Raw genomic sequence first — 25,038 nt, forward strand, 5'->3', positions numbered from 1 at the left:
ATTTGCACTTAAGATTCCTTCATGTCTTTTCATGGCTTGATAGCTCATTTCTTTTGAGCACTCAGTAATATTCCACTGTATGGATGAACCACAGTTTATTTATCCATTCACCTACTGTGGACATAAGTTTTCAACTCCTTTGGGTAAATAGCAAGGAGTACACTTGCTGAATCACATGGTAAGGGTATGTTTAGTTTTGTAAAAAAACTACTAAACTGTCTCCCAAAGTGGCTGTACCATTTTGCACACCCATCAGCAATGAATGAGAGTTCCTGTTGCTTCACAAACCCATTAGCATTTGGTGTTGTCAATGTTTTGGATTTTGGCCATTCTAATAGGTGTCTAGTGGGGTATATCATTGTCATCTTAACTTGCATTTCCTTAATGATACAATGTGGATAATCTTGCCATATGCTTATTTGCCATCTGTATATCTTCTTTGGTAAGATGTCCAGTTAAGGGCTTTGATCCATTTTTTCATCAGGTGTTTGTTTTCTTATTGTTAAGTTTTAAGAGTTCTTTGTATATTTTGGATAATATTCCTTTATCAGATATGTTTTTTGCAAATATTTTCTCCCAGTCTGTGGCTTACCTTCTAATTCTATTCACATTGTCTTTCAAAGAGCAGAAGTTTGTTTTTTGTGTGTGTGTGGTATGTGGGCCTCTCACTATTGTGGCCTCTCCCGTTGCGGAGCACAGTCTCAGGACACGAGCAGAAGTTTTTAATTGTAATAAAGTCCAGCTTATCAATTATTTCTTTCATGGACCATGTCTTAGGTGTTGTATCTAAAAAGGCGTCACCATACCCATAGACTTTATTTTTTTAGAGCAGTTTTAGGTTCACAGCAAAATTAAGAGGAAGGTACAGAGATTTCCCATCTACCCTCTGTCCCCACACACGCACAGCCTCTCCCATATTCAATATCTCCAGTTCGTTACAATTGACGAACCTAAGGTGTAAATTCTGTAGATGTTCTTTATGAAGCTGAGGAAGTTCCCCTCTATTCCCAGTCTGATGAGAGTTTTATCATGGGTGGGCATTGGATTTTGTTCAATGCCTTTTCTACATCAATTGATGTGATTTTGTTTTCTTCTTTAGCCTGTTGATGTGATGGATCGTATTCATTGATTTTTAAACGTTGAACCAGCTTTGCATACCTGGAATAAATTCACTTGATCATGATGTATGATTCTTTTTAGACATTGTTGGGTACGATTTACTAATATTTTGCTGGGGATTTTTTTTTCATCTATGTTCATGAAACATACTGGTGTTCGGTTTTCCTTTCTTATGATGTCTTTAACACTTTTGATGTTAGGGTAATTAATATTGGTCTCATAAAATGAGTTAAGAAGGGTTCTCTCAGAGATCCAGCTTTGAGAGTGAGGACAGGGTTTATCATGCACATGTACAGAACACTCAATATAAGTATCACACTATAATTGTTGTTACTACTGTTACTACTACTATTATGTGCCAACAGGTGACGCTGTTATCTATTGACTGAGGTCACCCGTTCCAGCCTAGGACCTTCCCAGCCCCACCCTTGCTGCCTTAATTCTGCACTCCTGTCATTTCTGTCTCTCTGCTCTTCAGTTTAGCCTCTTGATCTCTGGGCTCATTAAGCCTACTGTATGAAATTCCTTCTCTGACCTAGAGTCACCTCATCTGGAGATAGTGGGGTGGCTATCTTTCTGCTGCCTTTGAAATATCCACAAACTTCTGCACTTTTGAAAGGGAAGGGGAGGAGGAACATGAGTCATTGATGATCCAAGGTCTTTGCCTCTATGCTTTTTGAAGGTTGTGGGATCTTGGTCTTTGTCTCACTATAGAGTGAGACGGGACTGAACTGTTTTAATGTGATCTAGTCATCACTGAAACTATGTCTGTAACAGGTCCTACCTAGGAAAGCTCAGTGCTCCAGCTTGGGTAACTTTCCGCTGCTTAGCAAGACCCAAAGGCAACGGGGAAGAAAGCTCCCTCCCCAAGGATAAGGATCTTACCTCTGTCCCAGGAATCCAGAGCTCGTCATCTTTACTGTGTCCACAAAGGCCCCCAAAGCAACATCTGCTCAGCCCAACAGAAGTCACTCTACTACCCAGAGGACAAGCTGTGTAAGACAGGTAATTATAAATCAAGTCTCATTACTGTCTCTGGCTTGGCACCATCAAGCACAGTAACCAGGCTTTGAATGGTCCACGTCCCAGGTTTCATCATCAGCCCAGCTGGCATCCCTTCACCACCAACCCTCAGCTTACCTAATTTCTCTTTACTGTAGTCCTCAGGCCCACTTCTTGCTTGCTCTTACACTCTCAAATCTCCACTACGTGAAATCAGTTATTTTAACCTTCCCTAGACGGCTCCACATTTCTCTCTCTCTCTCTCTTTCTCTCTCTCTTTTGTGGAAGAAAGTGCAGCAGCATGATGTTTCATGGAAGCTTCTGTTTACTCTCTGATTCTCTTTTCTTCTCCCACTATTCAACATTTAGATGGTTCACCAAAGCCCTCACTTTCTCCACCCACTATGCCGGTTTCTCTTGTCTCTTGGTACTTTGAGTTCTTTCTCTTAGTTTTCTTTCTGTTTCTCATAATATATAATAATAATTATCCCAGTCAAGCTGTATTTGGAGAGACGCTGGCTAGAGCTGCTTGACCTCAGCGGCGGGGGATCAGCTACTCGGGAGCCTGCCTGGGAGAGCCAGGTGGCCCTGCAGGGTCTGCACGTGGGCTCCCCCTGCAGCCTGCCCAGTGCTCTGCATTTCGTAGGGACACTGAGTTTGATAGTAATTGTTCATAACCCAGGCTTCCTTCATCACCTCTCCCCTGAGAGTCCGAGCACTGTGATTGGCAGGGGAGTCAGCATCAGGTCAGAAGGGGAAAAAGAGATGCAGACTTGGGAAAGACTTGGCACCTGCGAGCGCTCTGAGACACCAGTTCTCCTTTAAATCCCGTATCGTCCAATAGCCGCTCTCCACACCATGAGTCTGACTTCCTCCAGGGATGGAATTGAAAACACATGCTCTGGAACCCAACAGAGTAAAATCCTTTGGGTGTTATTAGCCTTGTTAAGGAAGCTGGGTTTGAGAATAGAATTCTCTTTTTTCAGGAGAAAAGAAGGAATTTATTTTAAACCAACCAGTAAAAATATCAGTCAAACTATCTAACATAATTGCCCAAAGATACCAATCTTAGTAACTCAGAAAAAAATGATTCTGTTGGATCAGTAATAAAGAATGCTGATTTTACCTCTAGTATTTTCTTTACTTTTCTTTTTACATTGTGGGAAAATATACACCACATAAAGTTTACCATTCTAGCCATTTTTAAGTGTAAAATTCAGTGGCATCAAGTACATTCACAGTGTTGTATATCCATCATTACTATCCATTTCCAGAATTTTTCATCATCGTAAATTCTGTACCCATTAAACAATAACTCCCCTTTCCTCACTCCCCCTAACACTTGGACCTTTATGCTACTTTCTGTCTCTATTAATTTGCCTATTCTAGGTACCACATGAGTGGGATCATGTAATATTTGTTCTTTCGTGTCTGGCTTATTTCACTTAGAACGATGTCTTTGAAAAGGAAGTTCTTATGCATGCTTCCCTTCTCTTTATCACCCTGATCTCAAAAAATTAAAGCTCTTTTTGAAACTATTGGTGGAGGCTTGAGTAAGAACGGAGCTGTCAGTCTATGAGCCCTGGGCAATAATGGAGATGTCAGTCTATGAAGATGAAGGGTAGAAGCAAAGCAAGTCTGTAAAGAGCAGACTCCCCTGGAGTTCCAAGTTCACATATCTTGAGTACTGGGAGAGCCCCAGTTGAGAGCGAAGACAAGGCAAGAGAATTTCATCAGCCAGTCCACAGAGATACCAAGCAATTCAAATAGGAAAACGACAGCTTGTCTCTCTCTTCCAGATGCTGGGGTTTCTCTGTACTGGAGGGTGAATCCCCTGAGCTCTGGTCTGCTTGGAAAGGCGACAAGAAGGTAGGGTCAAAATAGAGTAGTTAAAATGCCCAAGTGGGACTTCCCTGGTGGCACAGTGGTTAAGAATCCGCCTGCCAGTGCAGGGGACACGGGTTTGATCCCTGGTCCAGGAAGATCCCACATGCCGCGGAGCAACTAAGCCCGTGCACCACAACTACTGACCCTGCGCTCTAGAGCCCAAGAGCCACAACTACTGAGCCTGCGTGCTGCAACTACTGAATCCCGTGCGCCTAGAACCCGTGCTCCACAGCAAGAGAAGCCACTGCAGTGAGAAGCCTGTGCACCGCAGCAAGCAGTAGCCCCCACTTGCCGCAACTAGAGAAAGCCCGCGTGCAAAAACCAAGACCCATCACAGCCAAAAATAAATAAAACTAATTAATTTAATTTAATTTAAAAAAATAAAAAATAAAATGCCCAAGTGACTCCTGCCTCCTAGCTTCTACATTCTTCCTCTCCTAACTCACTTACATCTTTTAAAAATTTATGGAGTAGGAGATGAAAGGGGAAAGTTTGAAGTAGAAGGAAGTAGTATGTGGGAAGGAAATGGGAAAGAAGACATAGGAAATCTAGCCTCTTGACTGCGTGGCATCTTCTGTCCTGCTCCATCAAGAGAGAGTGGGAGGACACCACTGGCACGTGTGTGGAGGGAAGCACATTGCTTGGAAAAAAATGAGATTTAGGCCAAATGGCCACTTATTTGCTGTGGGACCTCATCTTTCTAATGAATAAACTAACCCTAGTTTACCTGCTTCTTTTTGTCATAGGGAGATGTATTAATTCACTACAGCTGCTGTAACAAAATACTACAAACTGGGTGGCTTAAATGATAGACATTTATTGTCTCACAGTTCTGGAGGCAGAAGTCTGACATCAAAGTGTCAGCAGGGCCATGCTCCCTCTGGAGGCTCTAGGGAAGGATCTGTTCCAGGTCTTTCTCCTAGTTTCTGGTAGTTCATTGGCTTATGGCTCCAATGTTCACATGACGTCCTTCCTCTGTGTGTGTTTTCAAAAGAGGCATTCTTTTCATGAGGACACTAGTCATTGAATTAGGGGCCCACCTTACTCTAGTATGACCTCTGATTTTAATTGATTACATCTACAATGACCCCATCTCCAAATATAGTCACATTATAAGGTACTGGGGGTGAGAACTTCATCATATGAATTTTTCAGGGACACAATTCAACCCATAACAGGAATGATCCCATTGTTTTAATTAGCACCTTTCCTATGGTAACCTCTCAGCACTGAGATTTGGAGAGAGATAATCATGCCCCTCCAAGACATATCCCAAGAAGGGAGCATCTTCTGCTCTACCCTGTCCTATCTGATCCCAAAAATGAGTTCTTACCCTTGGTAGGGACCGCAGAGCAAATGCCCAGCAAGACAATAATCCTCCTGGCTCTCACCAAGGTGCCATTTCTCCTCATACTCTCACCGCAAGTTCTTGTTTGTGGACCACTCCATGGGGCCACCATCACTGTGTGCTGATTGTCATGTTCTTGTCAATGTTTTTAGATTTCCTCTTAGGTTTATCCTGTCTCTCCCTGGAAATTCTAGGCCGTAAGTTAAGGAGACGATCAGGAGCTGTCCACGGTCCATTGATAAACAAGCCCTGAAGTTATCTGGCTGCTTCCTGCAAACAACTTGACCATCCTATGACATCCAGAATATGTGAGCTGGGTGGAGAAGGAGGTGAGGGCCAACTACTGGGCCTAGCCTGCCAATAAGGCCTCCACTGGGCAGCCAGAGGGCAGTGTTTGGCTACCTAGAACCTGGGAGGGAGGAATCCCTATGAAGGGGCAAAGGCCCTGGAAATGGGGGTGAGGCTGGGACCAGCAGGGACTATTAAAGCAAATCCCCTCTTTAATAATCATTTTCAGGACTTCCAAACCTTCTCAGATATATTCAGCTCTGTCTTAACCCTAGGAGCTTAGAGGAGACTCCCTCTAATAGCTACTTTGTAGGAACAGAAATTTTCTTGGGAGACAAAGGACAATCAAGTTGGATAAAAGAGAAAAAAATTACCCAAGGTACTAGATAACAGTTTCTGTAGGAGGAACACAGAAAATTGTCACAGCGGCTTGAAACAATGACTCATCTAGCCCAGCATTTTGTTTCTAGGACTGAAAAAACAAGAATCATTTGATGGGGAAAATAAAAGCTGGGTGGGCAGAAGACCTTGTGAGATAAGGAAAAAAACGGGTAGATAAGGTGAATGTTATTAAATGTTACTGAAAGGATGTCTTTGACAACGACCTCAGCCTTTGTATGAGGTGGGATGGCCTCTAAGAGGCTTCCAAAACCATGCCTCATGGATAGATTGACAGAAGGACCAAGAGCTTGAACTTAGGAGTCACACAGACCTGGGTTGGAATCCTGTCCTCCTGAGTCTCAGTTTTATTTCCTTTACAGTGGAAACAACATTTCTCCCATGGGGGATTATTATAGCAATTTCATGAGATCATTTGATAGTATATACAAAATATCTAGTACCATGCCTGGCCCGTTGTAGAGACTGAGCAAAAGGTAGTGTTTATAATTTACTTAAGCACCAATAGAAGGCAAAATGGGGCTTCTTAGTTACCAAAATGATGAACACATGGCTATGCAGGCATTCTGAAGTGATGTGCGATAAAACCAGGCTGAGGGGAAAAAAAATTAATAAATAAATAAATACAGACTAAGCAAAAACTCAAATGAGAAAGAGACTTCGGCTGCTTTTCTGGGCTGTTGGTTTATGATCACATGGGGCTCACGCCTATTCATTCTTTCTCACCCAGATGAATTCTGGCCTGGAGGCTAGAAAGGTATAACTGTCAATCGTGCTGTCCCCTAAGAGAAGCAATGTGCTGTCTTTCCAGGGTGCAGTCTGTGTATGTTGGCCAGTAGACAGGGCTGGTGGGACCCAGTCCTGCAGAGCAGCTGCATCACTATCACCCGAATGAGTGATTAGAGCTGAACTTCTCGGCTCCCCCCTAGCGTTATACAACCAGTACCCACTGTGGGGTACGTACGAACCCTCAGAAATGCCCTCCCTAAGGAGGCTAGGGGTGCCAGGGCCTCTGTGAGGCTGCCTTGTTGGGGAAAACTTCATGAGTACCACCTACTTCCTAACCAGTTACAACCCTTTTCTGTAAGCATTTACTATGCTCCCACCACGTTCTGACTCCTTTTTGCTCCTTTGCATTTCCTGGCCCTGAAGCGTTTTTATACTGATATGAGACGGACGTTGAAAGTCTTAAGGAAAATAATGCATGGGGTGGAATTTTTGTATTAAGGGTGGGTTGGGTTTTTTTGTTTTGTTTTGTTTTGTTTTTTCATTGCTTAGTGATTTATTCTCTCTCTCTCTCTCTCTCTTTTTTTTTGGCCGTGCCCCATGGCTTGTGGGATCTTAGTTCCCCAACCAGGGATTGAACCCAGGCCACTGCAGTGAAAGTGTCGAGTCCTTATCACTGGACTGCCAGGGAATTCCTGATTTATCCTCTTAAGTTTCCATCAGCAGGTGGAATGGAAGACCCCTCCCACCCTGGCACCTTGGGTAACCAAGGCATTATCCTCCTTCACTGCCTGCTCTGCCTGGAGGGCCCGCACATCAGTGCCTTCTTTCCCGAGGTACTCCAGAGTTGATGGGGTACCTTCAAGGCCTCACTCATCCCTCAGCCAATCGCAAGGGTCTGCACACCCGTCTCCACAATTTCCTTCACATCGGCAGGCTGCACACCAGGAGAATACTCAGTTCTGTCTCTCTCCGATTTCCAGCCCAACTTCCCCCTGACTGCACTTTGCAGCCTTATAGATTTTAGTAGAGCCTTGTATTTTCATTTGCCCCCATGAGAGGGAAGCAATTTCAGGGGAAGATATAAGGAACTTAACTGAACTCCAATGCCCTCTGTCCACGGAGCTGCAATCCCAAATGGCTCTGTGCTTTATCTCTCACCTTGGTGTGTTCAGGGCCTCTTGGCTAGGCCAAGGGTGTTTAATTATAATGGGTTTATTTTTAGTTTTGGGGAAGAGACAAATTCATTTAGGAATGTGGAGAAGTCAGAAGCAAGAAGGAAGGTGGGTGGGACAAAGAGAATAAACAAGGAGAAGGGAAATGAATGCTTAGTGGAATCTGTATAGCAGTAAACATTAGGGTAACTGGACAGACCTTCCCATTTGTCTGTCATGGCTAGGAAGAACTTGGTCTCACATCTTAGAGAAGAGCAGGTTGGAAATGTAACTGCCTTGCAATTCCATGGGTAGTAACTCCCAGGAAGAGAAGCCATCCTAACCCTTCCAGGGGAATTCAAACACCAAGCTCGAAAGGTCTAAAGTCACAGTTAAAATGTGCTGACATCCTCATGTTTGCCCCTAAATCTGGGAATCCAGAGTTCAGGAGAGACGTTCCTCTTAATGACCTTGTCCTGGCCACAGGGGCCAGATGGGAGTGGGGACACTTATGCTTGTTTGGCAGCACAGTGAGAAAGGGGGAGAGCCATGGCTTCAAGCACTTGGTTTGGAGGCGAGGTGTGTGATGGGGAGCACAGAGCGAGTGGGGTACTCCTCTGTAGAGCTTGGTCCCAAATGAGTTGGTGGGATTAGACTGCTTGAAGAATAAAGTGTTTTACTCTTCTAGAGCCTCAGGATTTTGACTTTATCATTTGGTTTGCAATGAAGACTTTCTAAGTTCTGGGAGCAGGAGAATGTTCCAGGGTTAGATCCTCTCATTTTGGATCAGGATAACATTGAAATGACTACAATCCCAAAAGATGACTTGAGGGCAGACAAACGAAATGATGTCACAGTACCTCCAGGAATTGTTGCTATTAATGTGAAAGGCAAAATAATAAAGCTCCTAGAAGATAATAGAGGAGAATACCTTTATGACCAAATACCAGTTATACATATTTAAAAATGCTTAGCCTCATTAGAAATCAGGGAAATGCAAATTAAGGCCATAATGAGAATACTACTGCCCCTCGACCAAACTGTTTGGAATTAAAAAAGACTGATAAGGACCTCCCTGGTGGCGCAGTGGTTAAGAATCCGCCTGACAATTCAGGGGACACGGGTTTGAGCCCTGGTTTGGGAAGATCCCACATGCTGCAGAGCAACTAAGCCAGTGTGCCACAGCTACTGAGCCTGTGCTCTAGAGCCCACGCGCCACAACTACTGAGCCCACGCGCCACAACTACTGAAGCCCGCGTGCCTAGAGCCTGTGCTCGGCAACAAGAGAAGCCACTGCCATGAGAAACCCGCACACAGCAATGAAGAGGAGCCCCCGCTCCCCCACTTGCTGCAACTAGAGAAAGCTCCCACGCAGCAACTTAGATCCAACGCAGCCAAATAAATGAATGATAAATTAAAAAAAAAAGACTGATAATATCAAATGCTGGTGAGGATATGGAATAATTAGAACTCTTGTGTACTGCTGGAGACAGTCTGAATTGGCACACCCACTTTGAAAAAAGTTTGGCATTATCTACCAAAGTTAAAGATATTCATAACCTATGACCCCTATATATTCCCCAAAGAAACGCATGTTCGTGGTTTTATGCGCTAAGTTTGAAACACATAATATATATATATTTTATAGCAATAGTGCCAGGAACAGGATTGTATCCAGTTTTCAGCTACTATAAATAAACATTCATGAACATGCGTTTCTTATTTTGTTATGCTTGCGGATTCTGTGGGTCAGAAGTTCAGAAAGGGCCTGGAGGGGATTGCTTGTCTCAGCTCTGCAATGTCTGTGACTTCTGTGGGGAGACTCAAAGGCTGTGGCTCAGTGGTGAGGGGCTGAAATCATCTAAAGCCTTCTTCCTCATACAGCTGTACCACCAGAGAATTCCCAAAATAGCATGGAAGACGCAAATATATGCATGCTTCTGGATTTTTTTTTTTTTGGCTGCGCCACACGGCTTGCAGGATCTCAGTTTCCCGACCAGGGGTTGAACCCCGGCTATGGTAGTGAAAGCCCAGAATCCTAACCACTAGGCCACCAGGGAACAGAATATGTGTATATATTTTGGCTGCGGGCTTGTGGGATCTCAGTTCCCCGACCAGGGATTGAACCCAGGCCACAGCAGTGAGAGCCCAGATTCCTAACCACTAGGCAACCACTGGCTGTTGATGCCAGCTGTTGGCCAGGAACTCAGCTGGAGCAGTTGACCAGCACACCTGAATGCTGCCTCTCCATGGTGTAGCTTGGGCTTTCACCCAGCTTGGTGGCAAGTGCAAGCATCCCCAAAGAACAAGGTGGAAGTGCAAGGCATACTTTATGAAGTGACTTAGAAGTCACCTCTGCCGCACTCTGTTGGTTAAGGCAGAGCAAAGGCCTTCAAGGCGAGGGGACATAGATGCCACCTTTTAATGGGAGGAATGTTGAGGTCACTTTATAAAAACAGCATGTGTGTTGAGAGATATTTCTGTGGCCATCTTTGGAAAACACAATCTGCCACAAGCCAACTATCCATCAACAGGAGAATGGATAAACCTAGCGTGGTATAGTCATTATTATGGAATACTATACAACAATGAAGATGACAAACAACAGCTATATGTAATAATGTGGATGAATTTCACGAACATAACGCTGAGCAAAAGAAACCACATGAAGGAATACATATTGTTTAATTTCAGTTATAAATTTTAAAAAACACAAGCAAAATTATAGTGTTTTAAGATACAGGCTTAGGAAGAGCAGCAATTAAAAGGGCAGTTTCTGGGAATGCTGGCCATTCATCTTCTTGACTTAGGTGGTAATTACATTAGTGTTCACTTTGTGATAAATCATTAAGGTGTACATTTTTGTTTGGAGCACTTTCATGTGTCTTATATTTCACAAGAAAAAAGGTAAGAAATTAATCTTCTGGCACTGAAAACTAAGTTTATTTGAAAAAGAATTCACTCTGAACTTTAGAAATGATACCCAGCAAACCAACAGAACATTAAACTCTGTCTCCATCTCTAAAAATTCTGTTGGGTTCTTTTTAAGTTATACATGTCTTCTTACCTTGTTAAAATCAACATGCAAAACTATTTCATGTCATGGTTTTTACATTGCACTATAAAGATAGTTTACATACATGTCATTTTTTAAAGCTACCTAGTATTTCATTGTTTACATATCATAAGTTTTCTTAGCTATTTTGATATCTTTGGGGCTATGAGTAACTTCAAATTCTCTAGATCATCATCGTTATCACTCACCTTATTAAGAACTCCCTAGATCCTAGGCACTGTAAATAGAACTTTTCATTCATCATCTCACAGCAACCTAATGAGACAGGCACGACTTTTATTCCCATTTTTACTGCCGAGGAAACTGAGACTTAGGTTATGTAACTTGTAAGATTCACAAAGTATAGGTTCCACAAACAATTCATACCTTGGCAAACACATTATAGAGCACTTCCTCTCAACCCCTTTGACTTAATACTTGCTTTGGACTCCTCCCACTCTGCCCCAGGACATTTTTTCCCTTGAGATTTCCAAAAGTGGAATTGCCAGGTCAAAAGGCGGAAACAATTTTAGAATATTCCAGATTTTTCTCTATACACCCTGAACCAAAGTACACCGATATCAGGAGGGTTTAATAAAGGGTCAGGATCATGTCAAGTTTATGGATTCCAATTTTAGAGTCTCTCTGTATGACTTCCCTCACCAAAATGGTATGGGCTAGGGAATACCTAAATATTATTCTCTATACTTGACCTATTTAGAATATCTTAGAGGGTCTTGTTTTCCCTTTCTTAACTGTTTTGGTTGACTATCTGTACCTGGGAGGAAATAATTAGGTATTTCCCCTTAGTGGTTTTTTTTTTTTTTTTTGGCTGCCCTGCGTGGCTTGAAGGATCTTAGTTCCCCGACCAGGGATTGAACCCGGGCCCTCGGCAGTGACAGCGCCGAGCCCTAACCACTGGACCACAGAAAATTCCCAAGAAATAGGTATTGTGACCCCCTTTTTTAGGGCAGATTTTTTTCTTTATAATGCTTCCTCTTTTCTACCACAGAACCTTTCACTGAGTTACTATCCAATAGTATTCCTTTAAGTTTTCTGTGACCCTTTAATAAGAAAAAGCCACATTTCTTCATCTCATAAAACTCCACTGCAAACATTGCCATCATATTACTCATTGCTCTTTAGATAAAGAGTCATGTAATGACAACCTTCTAGAATTCAATGTCAAGGGAAAAGTTTGTTTTTTCCCATAAAATAATATACTTCCTTTGATTACACAGTGATAATTATATAACCTAATGTGTTTTTTTTTATTTTTGCCTTGGTTGCCAGTACCTCTAATCCAAATTTAAAGTTCAGCCATCATAATGATCCCATCCTGAGTTTCTGATATTAAAATGTAAGCTTCCCCCAAAATAAATTTGTTAATTTAAAAAATAAAATGTAAGCTTCCAGGAGGCAGGGATGTTGTCTATCTTGTTCCTGTTGCAGGCACAGAACTCCAGGCAGAGGGAAATAGCTCAAAAGCTTTATACCTATTGGGAAGGAGACTCTTTTTTTTGTTTTTTGGCCGTGCCACACTGTTTGTGGGATCTCAGTTCCCCAACCAGGGATTGAACCTGGGCCACGGCAGTGAAAGCACTGAATCCTAACCACTAGAGCATGAGGGAACTCCAGAGACTTTATGTATATATGGAATCTAAAAAAAAAAAAAGTGGTTCTAATGAACCTAGGGGCAGGACAGGAATAAAGACACAGACGTAGAGAATGGATTTGAGGACACAGGGAGGGGGAAGAGTAAGCTGGGACGAAGTGAGAGAGTGGCATGGACATATATACACTACCAGATGTAAAATAGGTAGCTAGTGGGAAGCAGCTGCATAGCAGAGGGAGATCAGCTCTGTGCTCTGTGACCACCTAGAGGGGTGGGATAGGGAGGGTGGGAGGGAGATGCAAGAGGGAGGAGATATGGGGATATATGTATATGTATAGCTGATTCACTTTGTTATACAGCAGAAACTAACACATCATTGTAAAGCAATTATACTCCAATAAAGATGTTAAAAAAATAAAAATAAAAACCAACATAGGGCTTCCCTGGTGGCACAGTGGTTAAGAATCTGCCTGCCAATGCAAGGGACATGGGTTTGAGCCCTGGCCAGGGAAGATCCCACACACTGCAGAGCAACTAAGCCCATGCACCACAACTACTGAGCCTGAGCTCTAGAGCCTGCGAGCCACAACTGCTGAGCCCACGTGCCACAACTGCGTGCCTAGAGCCTGTGCTCCACAACAAGAGAAGCCACGACAATGAGAAGCCCGCGCACTGCAACGAAGAGTAGCCCCTGCTCACCGCAACTAGAGAAAGCCCGCGTGCAGCAACGAAGACCCAACGCAGCCAAAAATAAATAAATAAATAAATAAATAAATAAATTAATTAAAAAAAACCAACATAGAAGATTCTGGTATCAGATATGACAGCAAGATTTAAGTTTGATCACCTAGACTGGTGATTAAATACATCAGTCACTAGCCTCAGGTGGCTACTTAAACTTAATTTAAATTAATTTTAATTAAATAACATTAAAAATTCAGTTCCTCAGTTGCACTAGCCACATTTCAGGTGCTCATTGACCACATGTGGCTATTGCCTACTGTGTCGGACAGAGCATATATAGAATGTTTCCATCACTGCAGAAAGTTCTTTTGGACAGGGCTGGTCTAGACAACTTGGGTTTATGATGCTTTTCTTTTATTATTTTTAAAAATATTATTTATTTATTTATTTATTTTGGCTGTGCCGGGTCTTAGTTGCGGCACGTGGGATCTTCGTTGTGGCATGCGTGCCAGATCTAGTTCCCCGACCAGGGATCGAACCCGGGTCCCCTGCATTGGGAGGACAGAGTCTTACCCACTGGACTACCAGGGAAGTCCCATATGAGACTTTTCTTTTAGATAAGCATAGTACAGTAAAATGTTGTATTAACTCAGACTGTCATAGCAAGATACCAGACAGGATGACTCGAGAAACAGAAACCTATTTTCTCACAGTTCTAGAGGCTAGAAGTCCAAGATCAAGGCGCCAGGGTTGATTTCTGGCGAGATCTCTCTTTCTGGCTTGCAGACAACCACCTTCTTGCTGTGTCTTCACGTGGCCTTTCCTCTGTACACCTGCAGGCGGGGAGGGCGGGGGGAGGGAGAGACGGAGAGAGAGCTGGTTCCTTTTCCTATTCTTATAAGGGCACCAATCCTATTGGATTAGGAAACCACTCTTTTAACCTTAATTACCTCCATAAAGGCCCTATCTCCAAATACAGTCACATTGGGGGTTTGGGCTTCAGCTTATGAATTTTGGGGAACACAGTTCAGTCTGTAACAAAGTTTAAAAAGAAGGAGAAGGAAGAAGAGGAGGTGAAGGAGGAGGAAGAGGAAGTCTGAGCCGGAAGGCGAGGGCCTCCTGTGCTATGCTAAGCAGTTGAAACTCTGTCTGAAGCAGAAGGGGAGCCACTATAATGGTAAGGAGGGAGTCTGTGTGATTGAAATGTGCATCTCAGAAAGAACAGCAAATTGACAGTAAGGAGGGTGGGTTGAAGTTGGAGAGGGGCTTGGAAGAATGGAAGCAGGGGGCTTCTCTGGTGGCGCAGTGGTTGAGAGTCCGCCTGCCCATGCAGGGGACACGGGTTCGTGCCCCGGTCTGGGAAGATCCCACATGCAGCGGAGCGGCTGGGCCCGTGAGCCACGGCCGCTGAGCCTGTGCATCCGGAAGCTGTGCTCCGCAACGGGAGAGGCCACAGCAGTGAGAGGCCCGCGAACCGCAAAACAAAACAAAACAAAACAAAAAGAATGGAAGCAGGTAGTTAGTCTAGTGCTGAATTTCCTCCCGTTTACTCAAAGGAAGCTCACTGGAGAGTTGAAAACTCTTTCATTGAAGCCTCTGGATTCTACAGGTACAGATCGAGGTTGAGGGGACATGTCTGGCCACCCTAGAAGCAGGGTAGTTAAATGGTTGAGAGTAGACTATGGTCAGAAATTTCTGCGTTCACATCTTGACTCCATCCCTTATTACCAATTGACTTACAGTTGGTTGCTCACCTTTTCAAAGCATTAATGTCCTCCATTGTGGAAAGAGACTGATTATTTCATAGCCTTGTTCTAAGGATTAAATTGTGTAATGTAGGGAAAAGCATTCTGCATAGAGTCTGTTTAATATTTAGTGCTCAATATACTTTGGCCACTATTACTACTGGGGATATATTTCCTAGATTTACTCTCAAAGGAGTACAGAAAATAGGGTGTTTGTTTGTTTGTTTAAATGAATCTTGTCCATCTCTACATTGTGTGTATGTGGGGGCGGTATGTGTTCATGTTCTCCACCACACAGGAGTCACCTTTAAGGTTTTCTAAGTCTCCTTCCATTAGTAATGGCAGAGTGAACATGAGTTTTAGAGTCACAAGAACTAGTGTCAAATCCCTTCTCTACTAATCCTCTAGCCGTGTGACCTTCAACAAACATCCTACTTGAATCTATAGTTCCTTACAGGTGAAATGAATATGATAATACTTTTCTGTCATTCATTTATTTTGTTGTATTTTATTTGGCTGTGCCGAACAGCCTGCAGGATCCTAGTTCGCCGACCAGGGATCAAAGTCTGTGCTGTCTGCAGTGGAAGCGCGGAGTCTTAACCGTTGGACCACCAGGGAAGTCCCTGTCATTCACTTATTCACAGATATATACTGAGCAGCTGTCTGTGCCAGGCATGGCCTCAGAATTCCACTGTAAGGAAATTAGACACAGTCTGATGACATTTTCAAAGGGAAAGAGACAATGATACTACAATCTCATAAGTGCTCTAACAGACCAAGAGTAGGAGAAAAAACAAAACAATCCTACCCTGAGGAAAGGCATTCTTCCCAATGTCTTCCAGGGGAGACATTCTGATTTCTAAGTGGGGAGTTGGAAGGATGGGGAAACAGGGGAAGTGAGTCAGGGCAGGGAGGAGGAAAGAGGGATGGAAAGAGTGCTCCAGGCAGACAGAAAAGTAGGCACAAAGCCCTGGAGGCCAAGGAGTGTGGTCTTGAATGGCCAAAACCAAGTTCACTTGGCCTGGGCACACTGTGGAAGGGTAGAGCTGTGAGAGAAGAGCTGGTGTAGAGAAATCACGGGAGGGGCTTAGGGCGTAGAAAGACCTGATCAGATCTGCATTTTAGAAATATCACTTAGGCTGCAGTAGGAAGAATGGGTGGGGTGTAGGTAAAGGAAGCTCCCTGATGTCAGGGAGCTCTATTATAAGCCTAGTGCAGCGACCCTGGTGAAAATATGTCAGGCTTAAGCAGCAGGAGATACTTAATAATAATCACAGCAAATTTAACACATATATCCAGGCAGTGTTCTATGCGTTTAGCATATACTAACGCATACAATCCTCAAGACCAGAACAACCCTAGGAGGTAAGTCCTATTATCATCTTTATTTTACAGAGGAGAAATCCATGGAACAGAGATACCACACAGCCTGCTCAAGGTTATATCCTGTTGGGATGTGAACCCAGGCGGTCTTGCTCCAGGTCGGGCTTATGTGCTACACCGCACTGCTGTAGATCTAACAGATTTCTGAGATTGACTAAGAATTAAGGAATGAGGTAGAGAGAGGAGTCACAGACGATCTCCAGATTTCTGGCTTGTAACTGGGTAGTTTTTCATCTCATTATTTGGGCTGAGACACATACTAGGGAAGAGGAGGCTAGGGAGGAAAGATAATGAGCTCCTTGTGAGACATGTTGAATTTGAATTCCCAAGGTGACAGCCACGGGCAGATATCCAGAGTATCATTGTACATATGGGTCTGGAGCGCAAGGGAGTTATTTTAACAGGAGTTATCTATTTGGGAATCATTAGCATGCAGCCATGAGAATGGATTAGATGTCTCGGGAAGAATGCTTTGCACTAGAAAAGAAGATACTTTGAGAAGAACCCAGGGGAACATCAATATTAAGGGGTAGGCAAAAGGAGAGTCATTTACAATGGAGATAGATGGGAGGAATATAAGAAACATGGGAAGGAAAGAGACATTTCAAGGAGTACGATGTCAAATGCTATGGAGAGCTCAGCTAAGTTACTGCCCAATGTGAAAAGTGTCCATTGAATGTAGTCACAAGAAGGTCACTAATGAGTGACCTGGGAGAGAACAGTAAGTTGATAAGAGCAATAGTCAGAGTGCAGGGAGCTGAGGACTGAATGCAGGGTGAGGATGTAGAGGCAACAAACACAAAGAATTTCGCCAAGAGGGTTTGCCTATGAAGGGAGGAGAGCTATCTGGAGAGGGATGTGGAGTAAAGATGAATTTAATTAATTTATTTTTACTATGCAAGACATTTGAGAGTATTTAAATATTAATGAGAAGAATCCAGGATAAACTGAGAGGCTATGAAACAGGAGAGGGAATTTTCTGAGCACCCTTGAGAAGGTGGAGGGGGTGGATCCGTGACATAGACGGAGAGTTTAGCCTAAGCAGTAGGAAGTTTTTTCTTTGTAACAAGGGAGAAAAGGAGAAGAATGAGAAGGAAGATAAGTTTTTAGCTTTTGTGGTGGGAAATGGAGGGAGTTCTTTTTTTTTTTCTTTTTAACATCTTTATTGGAGTATAATTGCTTTACAATGGTGTGTTAGTTTCTGATGTATAACAAAGTGAATCAGCTATACATATACATATATCCCCATATCCCCTCCCTCTTGCCTCTCCTTCCCACCCTCCCTATCCCACCCCTCTAGGTGGTCACAAAGCACCGAGCTGATGTCCCCATGCGATGCAGCTGTTTCCCTCTAGCTATCTGTTTTACATTTGGTAGTGTATATAAGTCCATGCCATTCTCTCACTTCATCCCAGCCTCCCTGTGCCCTCAAGTCCATTCTCTACGTCTGAGTCTTTATATGGAGGGAGTTCTTGATGGTTTTTATTATCCCTCCAAAGTAGGAGGCTTTACACTATTGGAGAGTGTGGGAGGGAGTGGAGTCAGGGTTAAGAGGAAAACAGAGAAGGTTTAAAACAGACCCAGGGATTTTTTTTTAAATTAATTTTTATTGGAGTATGATTGCTTTCCAATGTTGTGTTAGCCTCCATTGCACAACAAAATGAATCAGCCATACACATACAGATATCCTCTCCCTTTTGGACTTCCCTTCCATTTAGGTTAACACAGTGCATTAGGTAGAGCTCCCTTTGTTATAAAGCATGTTCCCATCAGTTGTAAAACAGACCCAGGGATTTTTAGGGCAGGGAAAATACTGTGTGATACTATATTGATGGATATATGTCCATTATACATTTGTCTAAACCCACAGAATGTACAACATCAAGAGTGACCCCTAATGTAAACTATGGACTTTGATTATGACGTGTCAATATAGGTTCATCAACTGTAACAGACGGACCACGGGATGTTGATAATGAGGGAGGCTATGCCTGTGCGGGGGCAGGGAATATATGGAGAAATCTCTGTACCCTCCTCTCAGTTTTGCTGTGAAACTAAAACTGCTCTAAAAATATAGTCTTAATTAAACAACGACACACGAGACCCAATGGAGTTGGAGACCAAAGTGATTGAGGAAACAGAAGAAATTCCAGGCAATGTGTGAGGGCCTGTGAATTGTTAGTGTGGCAATGACCTGTATCTTTGAGTGTTTGCTCTAGCTAAGCGGTAGGTTTGGAGAAGGCAGAGAGATCTAGAGTTGCAGTTTTGACAGTTGAGTCCAGTGGAAGACAAATGGGGATTAGAGATAAGGATACTGGAAGGAGAAGGGCAAAAATAATGGAGTCTAAAGGACCAGGAGAAAGTAGAAAAGAGATGATGTAAAGAGGACAGAGAGGTTCAGGGACTTTGAATTCTACTTAAAGAACAGTGTGTGATAGGTAGCCTCTAAGATGATCCCCAGTGATCCTACCTACTGGTATTCATGCCCCTGTGTAATCTCCTCCCTTTGAGTGTGGGCTGCACCAGTAGAATATGGCAAGTGATGGGATGTTACTTTTTTTTTTTTTTTTTGGCTGCGTTGGGTCTTTGTTGCTGTAAGTTGCGGCCAGTGGAGATTCAAGCGGGGGCTACTCTTCATATCAGTGCGGGGGCTTGTCACTGCGGTGGCTTCTTTTGTTGCAGAGCACGGGCTCTAGGCGTACGGGCTTCAGTAGTTGTGGCGCGTGGGTTTCAGCAGTTGTGGCTCGTGGGCTCTAGAGAGCTGGCTCAGTAGTTGTGGCGCATGGGCTTAGTTCCTCTGCAACACGTGGGATCTTCCTGGACCAGGGCTAGAACCTGTGTCCCCTGCATTGGCAGGTGGATTCTTAACGACTGCACCACCAGGGAAGTCCTGGGATGTTACTTCTGAGATTAGGTTCAAAAAGACTTGTGCTTGCCCTCTCGCTCTCTCACTCACTTGCTCTGATGCAAACCAGTTACCATGCTGTGTGCCCTACGGGGAGACCCACATAGCAGGGAACTGAGGTCCTGAATCCTGCCAATGACTGCCTGAGCGATCTTAAATGCAGATCCTCCCTTAGTCAGATGGGACCTTCAGATGAGACCAAAGCTCCCATTGATTCCAGGCTTGATTCCAGCCTTGTGAGGGAACTTGAAGCTAAGGCCTGCCTAGATTCCTGACAAAAACTGTGAGATAATAAATGCTCATTGCTTTAATACTTAAGTTTTGGGGTAAATTGTTATACAGCAACAGATAACTAATACAAGGTATAAGAAGTAACTTAGTGAGAAGGGATAAAGGACAGCAATTATAATCAGAGAATGGGGTGTTTGAGTTTACAGTTTCAGCTATGGAGCAGTTGTAATGCTTCATCTGTCCTAAAGAGGGTAGCTGAACGGGTGCTGAGGTCAAGTTCACTAAAGATGAGGTCAACGCCAGGGTATTGGATAAGTCAGGCACATAAAGGTTAAAGTCGCTCAGGATCACTGGGTGGAGAAGAGTGTGCACCAGGTGTCAATTTCAGTGAATGACAAAGTGGCATTTGGGGCAGAGAAGACAACAACCCCAGTGAGGAGGAGAGTACTATAATCAGGTGGGATGAGCCACCACAGAGACTTTTTTTTTTTTGAAGAGGATGGCAAATTAATGGTATGGAAGGGGCACTAGGCATCTTGGAAGATGTTCACCCCAAAACTTGCCTCTGGGAAAGGTGAAGCGTGGGAGAATAACCTCTTCTCAAAAGAGCTACAGGGGAAACAGTGTCCTCAGCGTAGGACCAAGTTTCAAGATTAAGATTAAATGGCATGAAAGTAAGATCCTTGGCTCCTCATAGTGGGCACTCGACGAATATTAGTTGCCTCTCAACACTCACGTAAACATTTATGTCTTTGCTCTGCGCCTCTCTACCCCGCCATCACTTTACTCAAAAGAGAGACTAGGGCTAGGTGAAGGGATGGGGTCGGGCGGCTGGAGGAGGCGTGGCTCTTCACCCTGCGTCAACGGAGAGAGTGTTAGCAAGGTTCTCAGCAACTTCACTGGCGCACAAGACATATCACCCCGTAAGAGAGATTTATTCTTTCCACCAAAAAACATTAATCGAGTGCCTAACAAGTGCTAGTCACCGAAGACACAAATGCGAGCGAGATACACTCCCGACTACAGGAAGGGCGCGCGGCCACGTTCTGTGTCAAGGCCAACATTGGTAGGTTTCACGGCGTTCAGACTCTTCCAAGTTCTTCCCACACTTTCAGCTGAGGTAAAATGTCGGAAGTCGGTGTGCACCAGTACTGAGATCCCTCTAGGATTCGGCCTCGTTGGCTCGGGGTCCCAGTCCGCTCTCCCCAACCCTGGTGCGCCCTCCTGGAAAACTGGCTTCCACGTGGGCTCCCCAGGGGCCCGCGGGGCTGGGCGTAATGGGCGGGGCGAAGCCGGAGGGCGAGGCTGACTCCGCCCTTGGGGCTCCCATGGCCCACCGCGCCCCGCGGCCAGATGCTGACGTGTCCTTTCCTTTCCACTACACCTCCCGACACTACCTACTACCGCTGCCCCGGAAGTCCCGCCCCAGACTTAGCCCATCACCGCAAATCAGCTCTTTCAGCGCTTCCTGAAGTTCTCCACAGGTTTGGGGAGCAAGGGGCGGGGTTCCGCGAGCAGGGTGTCTATTGGCTTGGGGTCCGGCGGGCTCTGGGCTCTAATTGGCCGGAGAGCAGTGGCGCTCTGGCACGCTTGCGCGGCGAGTAGAACGTGTAGCGGCGGCGGAGATCGCGTCTCTTTCGCTGGCAGTCCTGCTGCTGCTCCTGTGAGCGCCCGGCGCGTCCGTCCCGTCCATCGCCCACAGCCGGTCGCCCGCCTGCTCCTCTCCGCGGCGACCTCTCACCAACACCGACACCCACACTGACACCTCCAAGCCGGCCTACCGTCTTACTCGCTGGTTTTCCATTGCTACACATGGCCTCCTCCGCGCAGAGCGGCGGCTCCTCCGGGGGACCCGCGGTCCCCACCGTGCAGCGGGGCATCGTCAAGATGGTGAGAGCGGGGACCGGGACACCGATCCCACAGGCCACCACCGCGCGGGAGTCTGGCGCTGGCTCCTTCCCCTCCCGCCAGCCTGCATGGTCTCCCAGATCCTCTTTCCTCTGCCTCTTTCCTCACTTTTCACCCGTTCTCGGAATCCCCTCCCTAGACACAAGCCGATACGGACTCCCCTGGGTGCCTTGCCTCCTGGACACCGTGGCATTAGGGGGTCACAGTGATTTCCGTGATCGCGGCACTCAGTCTCTTGGCTGTTTACCAGGACAGATAGATTAGTGATTGGTTAAGGGGGATAATTTGTTGGTATCTGTCCTCTGATCCCCCTGTCCTCTGTCCGTTTTGGCATATGCTGAGTAGTTTGCAGTTTTTCAAGATCCTGACGTCCGCTCTTCCATGGAACTCTTGGAGTACTTGGTCTTCTTGAAGCTTTTATATTTTCACCGACGCTCAGTTACTTACGCCAAGTTTTCTCGCGCTCTGGCCCTCATTTCCCGTCCTTTTCCCTCCACCTCTTGTGTCAAGTCTGTAGTCCTGAGAGCTCCTCATATTTGTGCTCCCCCTCTTTTTGACTCTTAAGATGTTAGGCCGGTAGGAATCTTAGCCATCATTATTGTTCCCTCACTACAGATGAGACTAGTTTGAAGAGGGCAAGTGACTTGCCTAAGGTCACCTGGTGGTTTGGATTGGAGCCAGGACCAGAGCCCAAGTGTTCTGATTCCCAGTCCACTGCTGTAACACCGTAGATTCTGCCTGATTATATATCCCCTTCCTACATCTTTGAATGGTGAATTTAAACCCTGCAAGTGTCATTAAAAAATATTTACCCCCGGCTCCATGATAATTTTGTAGTATAAATTCTCTGTATCAATTGTCCCCTCTATTGGCTTCCCCCCAACACTCCCTAATATTGGAACCTGACACTTCTTGGTTGTTACTAGAATTTCTGGTTGTGATGACCGCAGACTTCCAGATTGCATTTCAGACTGCAATTCTGACTTTTCCGTCAGGAAATATTCTTTATGAGATTTTGTCCCAAAGCTCTGCAGTGGTTTACTGTCTTTCACAGGATTAAAGTATTCTTCAGCTTGTGTGTATGAATTAGATTTCAAGACTTTTTTTTTCCCACTGATGCTTATGTATTCATTTCTTAGGCGATATTCTGCCTCCAGCTGAGATTCTTAGGATTTTCAATATTGCTTTCCCGTTTATTTATACATAAACGGAGAGTCAGAATTTATCAGGAACTGAAAGAGAAGGGAATTTCCAAGGTCCACATATTTTCACCTCTTTGAAATACTGACTTGACCTATGAAAGGATTATCCTAAAGTGGCTCCTCTTAAATTAGCTTTTTCATTTGCACTGATCTTTCCCTTCACCATAGGAACAGAGCAGTGCTTGGCGGTCTGGTAGTGGAATTGGCAGCACTGAGTGAATCTTTCTGAGTTTTTTCCTTTGCTAAGGCTTGAATTTTTCTTAAAGGCCCCCCTTATTTGTGGGGTGGGAGTGGAAGGAAGCTGAACACATTTTTGCTTCTACAAATGCTGGAGGTTTCCAGGGCATCTGGATTCTATGGGGTGATGATGTCTGCCCACAGATCACTCCCGAGGATACTGAATATCAACAATCACTTGTTTATTAAGGCTCATGTCTTGAGCTGAGTATTCTGTTTGTATTATCTCATTTATAATACCTAACAAGTAGATAGGATCATTGGCTACATTTTACCGGAATGTAATCTGAGGTTTAGAAAGAGTAGTTTACCCCAGGACAGGTACTTTTTAATTGGTAATGAGAGGCAGAGCTGGGACTTGAACCCAGGCCTGTCTGCTAAAGCACAGGTTCTTGAACATCATAGTACAGTGCCTCTGACTCCAGGGCATGTCGTTAGCAGAGGGCAGGGCAGGTGATGCATGGCCGCAAAATTGCAGGAAAGTGAAGCTGACTGTATTTGAGCGAAGGAAAGATTCGACGTTACTCCTGTCTTGTCCGGGAGCTGCTGTTGTGCTAAGTGACTTTATTTGGTGCTTATGGTCCTTAGGTGCAAAGGAGTGTGGTGTGGAAGACACGTTAGGGTTGGACGGAGGCTTTGAAGATTGCGTGGTAGGGTCACCTATACTGCTGTTTTTCTGTGACCAAGCTGCAAGGGGTGGGTGGGTGAGTTCCAGGCAGGGATTAGGTGAGGGAAGCTGGGTGAACTGCAGAGCGACAGGCAGAATTGTGCCAGGCTTCAAAGCCTGACTGGAATGAAAAATCAACCCCTGGCCAATTGCTCTGTGTGAAGTTCTTCTGCTAAGCAAAGTTGTATTTTCCTGGAGAGTAATCGTTTCCAGTGGTACCAGGAACCGCTTCGTAAGAACTGCAAGGGAAGATGGGGCTCTGTGACAGAGGAAAGTGAGGAGGAAATAGTTTGATGAATAGGAAAATAGTGGCCACTGCTTTGCTTGCCTTTGGGTTGAGGGGCAGAAACTGACAAACCAGAGGCGGGCCTTTCAGGCTGAGATTTGTCTGGACTCAGGCTGAGCTGAAGGTCTGAAGGTCTGGGGTTGAGGTTTGCTGCAGTGAAGAGGAGTACTCACCCTTCCTCTTTTTTGGCCAAAGAACCATGGAAAGGCCGTGGCAAGTGCAAGTTTCTTCTGGTCTCTGCCTTGCCGTCCTAGCAAGTCCTGCATTCCTTCTTTTAAGGTTGAAGAAGAAAGAGCTGAGAATGAAGTTGTAAAAAATTTTTGCATTTGCCCAGTTTTTTTTAAATGACGGTAGAGCCTGCGTCTGCTATTGAGAGTGGGAGCCAAGGGACAGAGCTGGTTCTGGAATGTGTTGAAGGAGGAAGTCGGCAGTAAGTTGACACAAGCATTGTGGGGCCCTTCTGTTACTGAGAAGGCAGTGAGAATGATGGAAAAACCGAAGGTGGATTTGTATATTTTTTGAGTTGGGATAAGACTGGCAATTGTGTGGGCAGACAGAATAGGACCTGGGAAAGTAAATGTCTCTGTCAAATCAGATGTTTTCTCAAAACCCTAGAGGATTCTATCTCTGGGTTTCTTGAGTAATTACTAGACTTTCTTTAGCTGCATCAGAATATTGTCAGCACATGTTAAATAGAGGTTGGGAGAAGTCTTGGGGTACTGAGTATAAAATTCAGTCACCCCACTTAGCAACTACTTAGAGATGGCTATTTTCGCTGGTTTTGCTGTCCCCATTTACTTCTGTCTTGGGGATAGAGCCCTTTTCGAAGTCTTCACTCTAACCCTCCTATCTTATGTCTGCATGTCTTTTCAAGCAGGAGCACGTAGCAGGATAAAGCCACCGCAGTTCTTGAATCTTCTGTGCTTATCAGAAGCAGCCATGGAAGCAGCATATCTTATCCTGCTTATGGTGTGGAAGGCCAAATCTCAATTCCCATTTCACCCTGCCCCATTTGAAAGGGGAAAAGGATCCCTCTGCCAGTCTTTGGTTTTATGCTAAGAACCAAGATTCCCACTCGATGCCTAAGCCTTGGGACACCTAAAGGAGGAGATGGCCACAATTTCCTCCTTTGACAGGAATTGTGCTACCAGGTTGTTGTGAAGCGGGATGTAGGCTTCCTGGTGAGTAGCTTAGTGG

General features: G+C 44.7%; 1 protein-coding gene and 1 pseudogene across 1 annotated transcript in view; one reads left to right on the top strand and one right to left on the bottom strand.

The window, feature by feature from the left end:
- Window positions 1-7,488: 7,488 nt before the first annotated feature.
- On the bottom strand, window positions 7,489-21,355 carry LOC114901370 (annotated as a pseudogene).
- Window positions 21,101-25,038, top strand: part of SND1 (staphylococcal nuclease and tudor domain containing 1) — a 418,829-nt gene continuing 414,891 nt past the window's right edge. Inside the window, exon 1 of the mRNA XM_029233933.1 lies at window positions 21,101-21,431. Coding sequence (XP_029089766.1) covers window positions 21,354-21,431 — 78 coding nt within the window. The 5' untranslated portion in view covers window positions 21,101-21,353. The remainder of the gene's footprint in view (window positions 21,432-25,038) is intronic.

This window comes from Monodon monoceros, unplaced genomic scaffold, assembly GCF_005190385.1.
Source record: "Monodon monoceros isolate NGI ecotype Baffin Bay Population unplaced genomic scaffold, NGI_Narwhal_1 Super_Scaffold_2, whole genome shotgun sequence".
Taxonomy (NCBI): Eukaryota; Metazoa; Chordata; class Mammalia; order Artiodactyla; family Monodontidae; genus Monodon; species Monodon monoceros.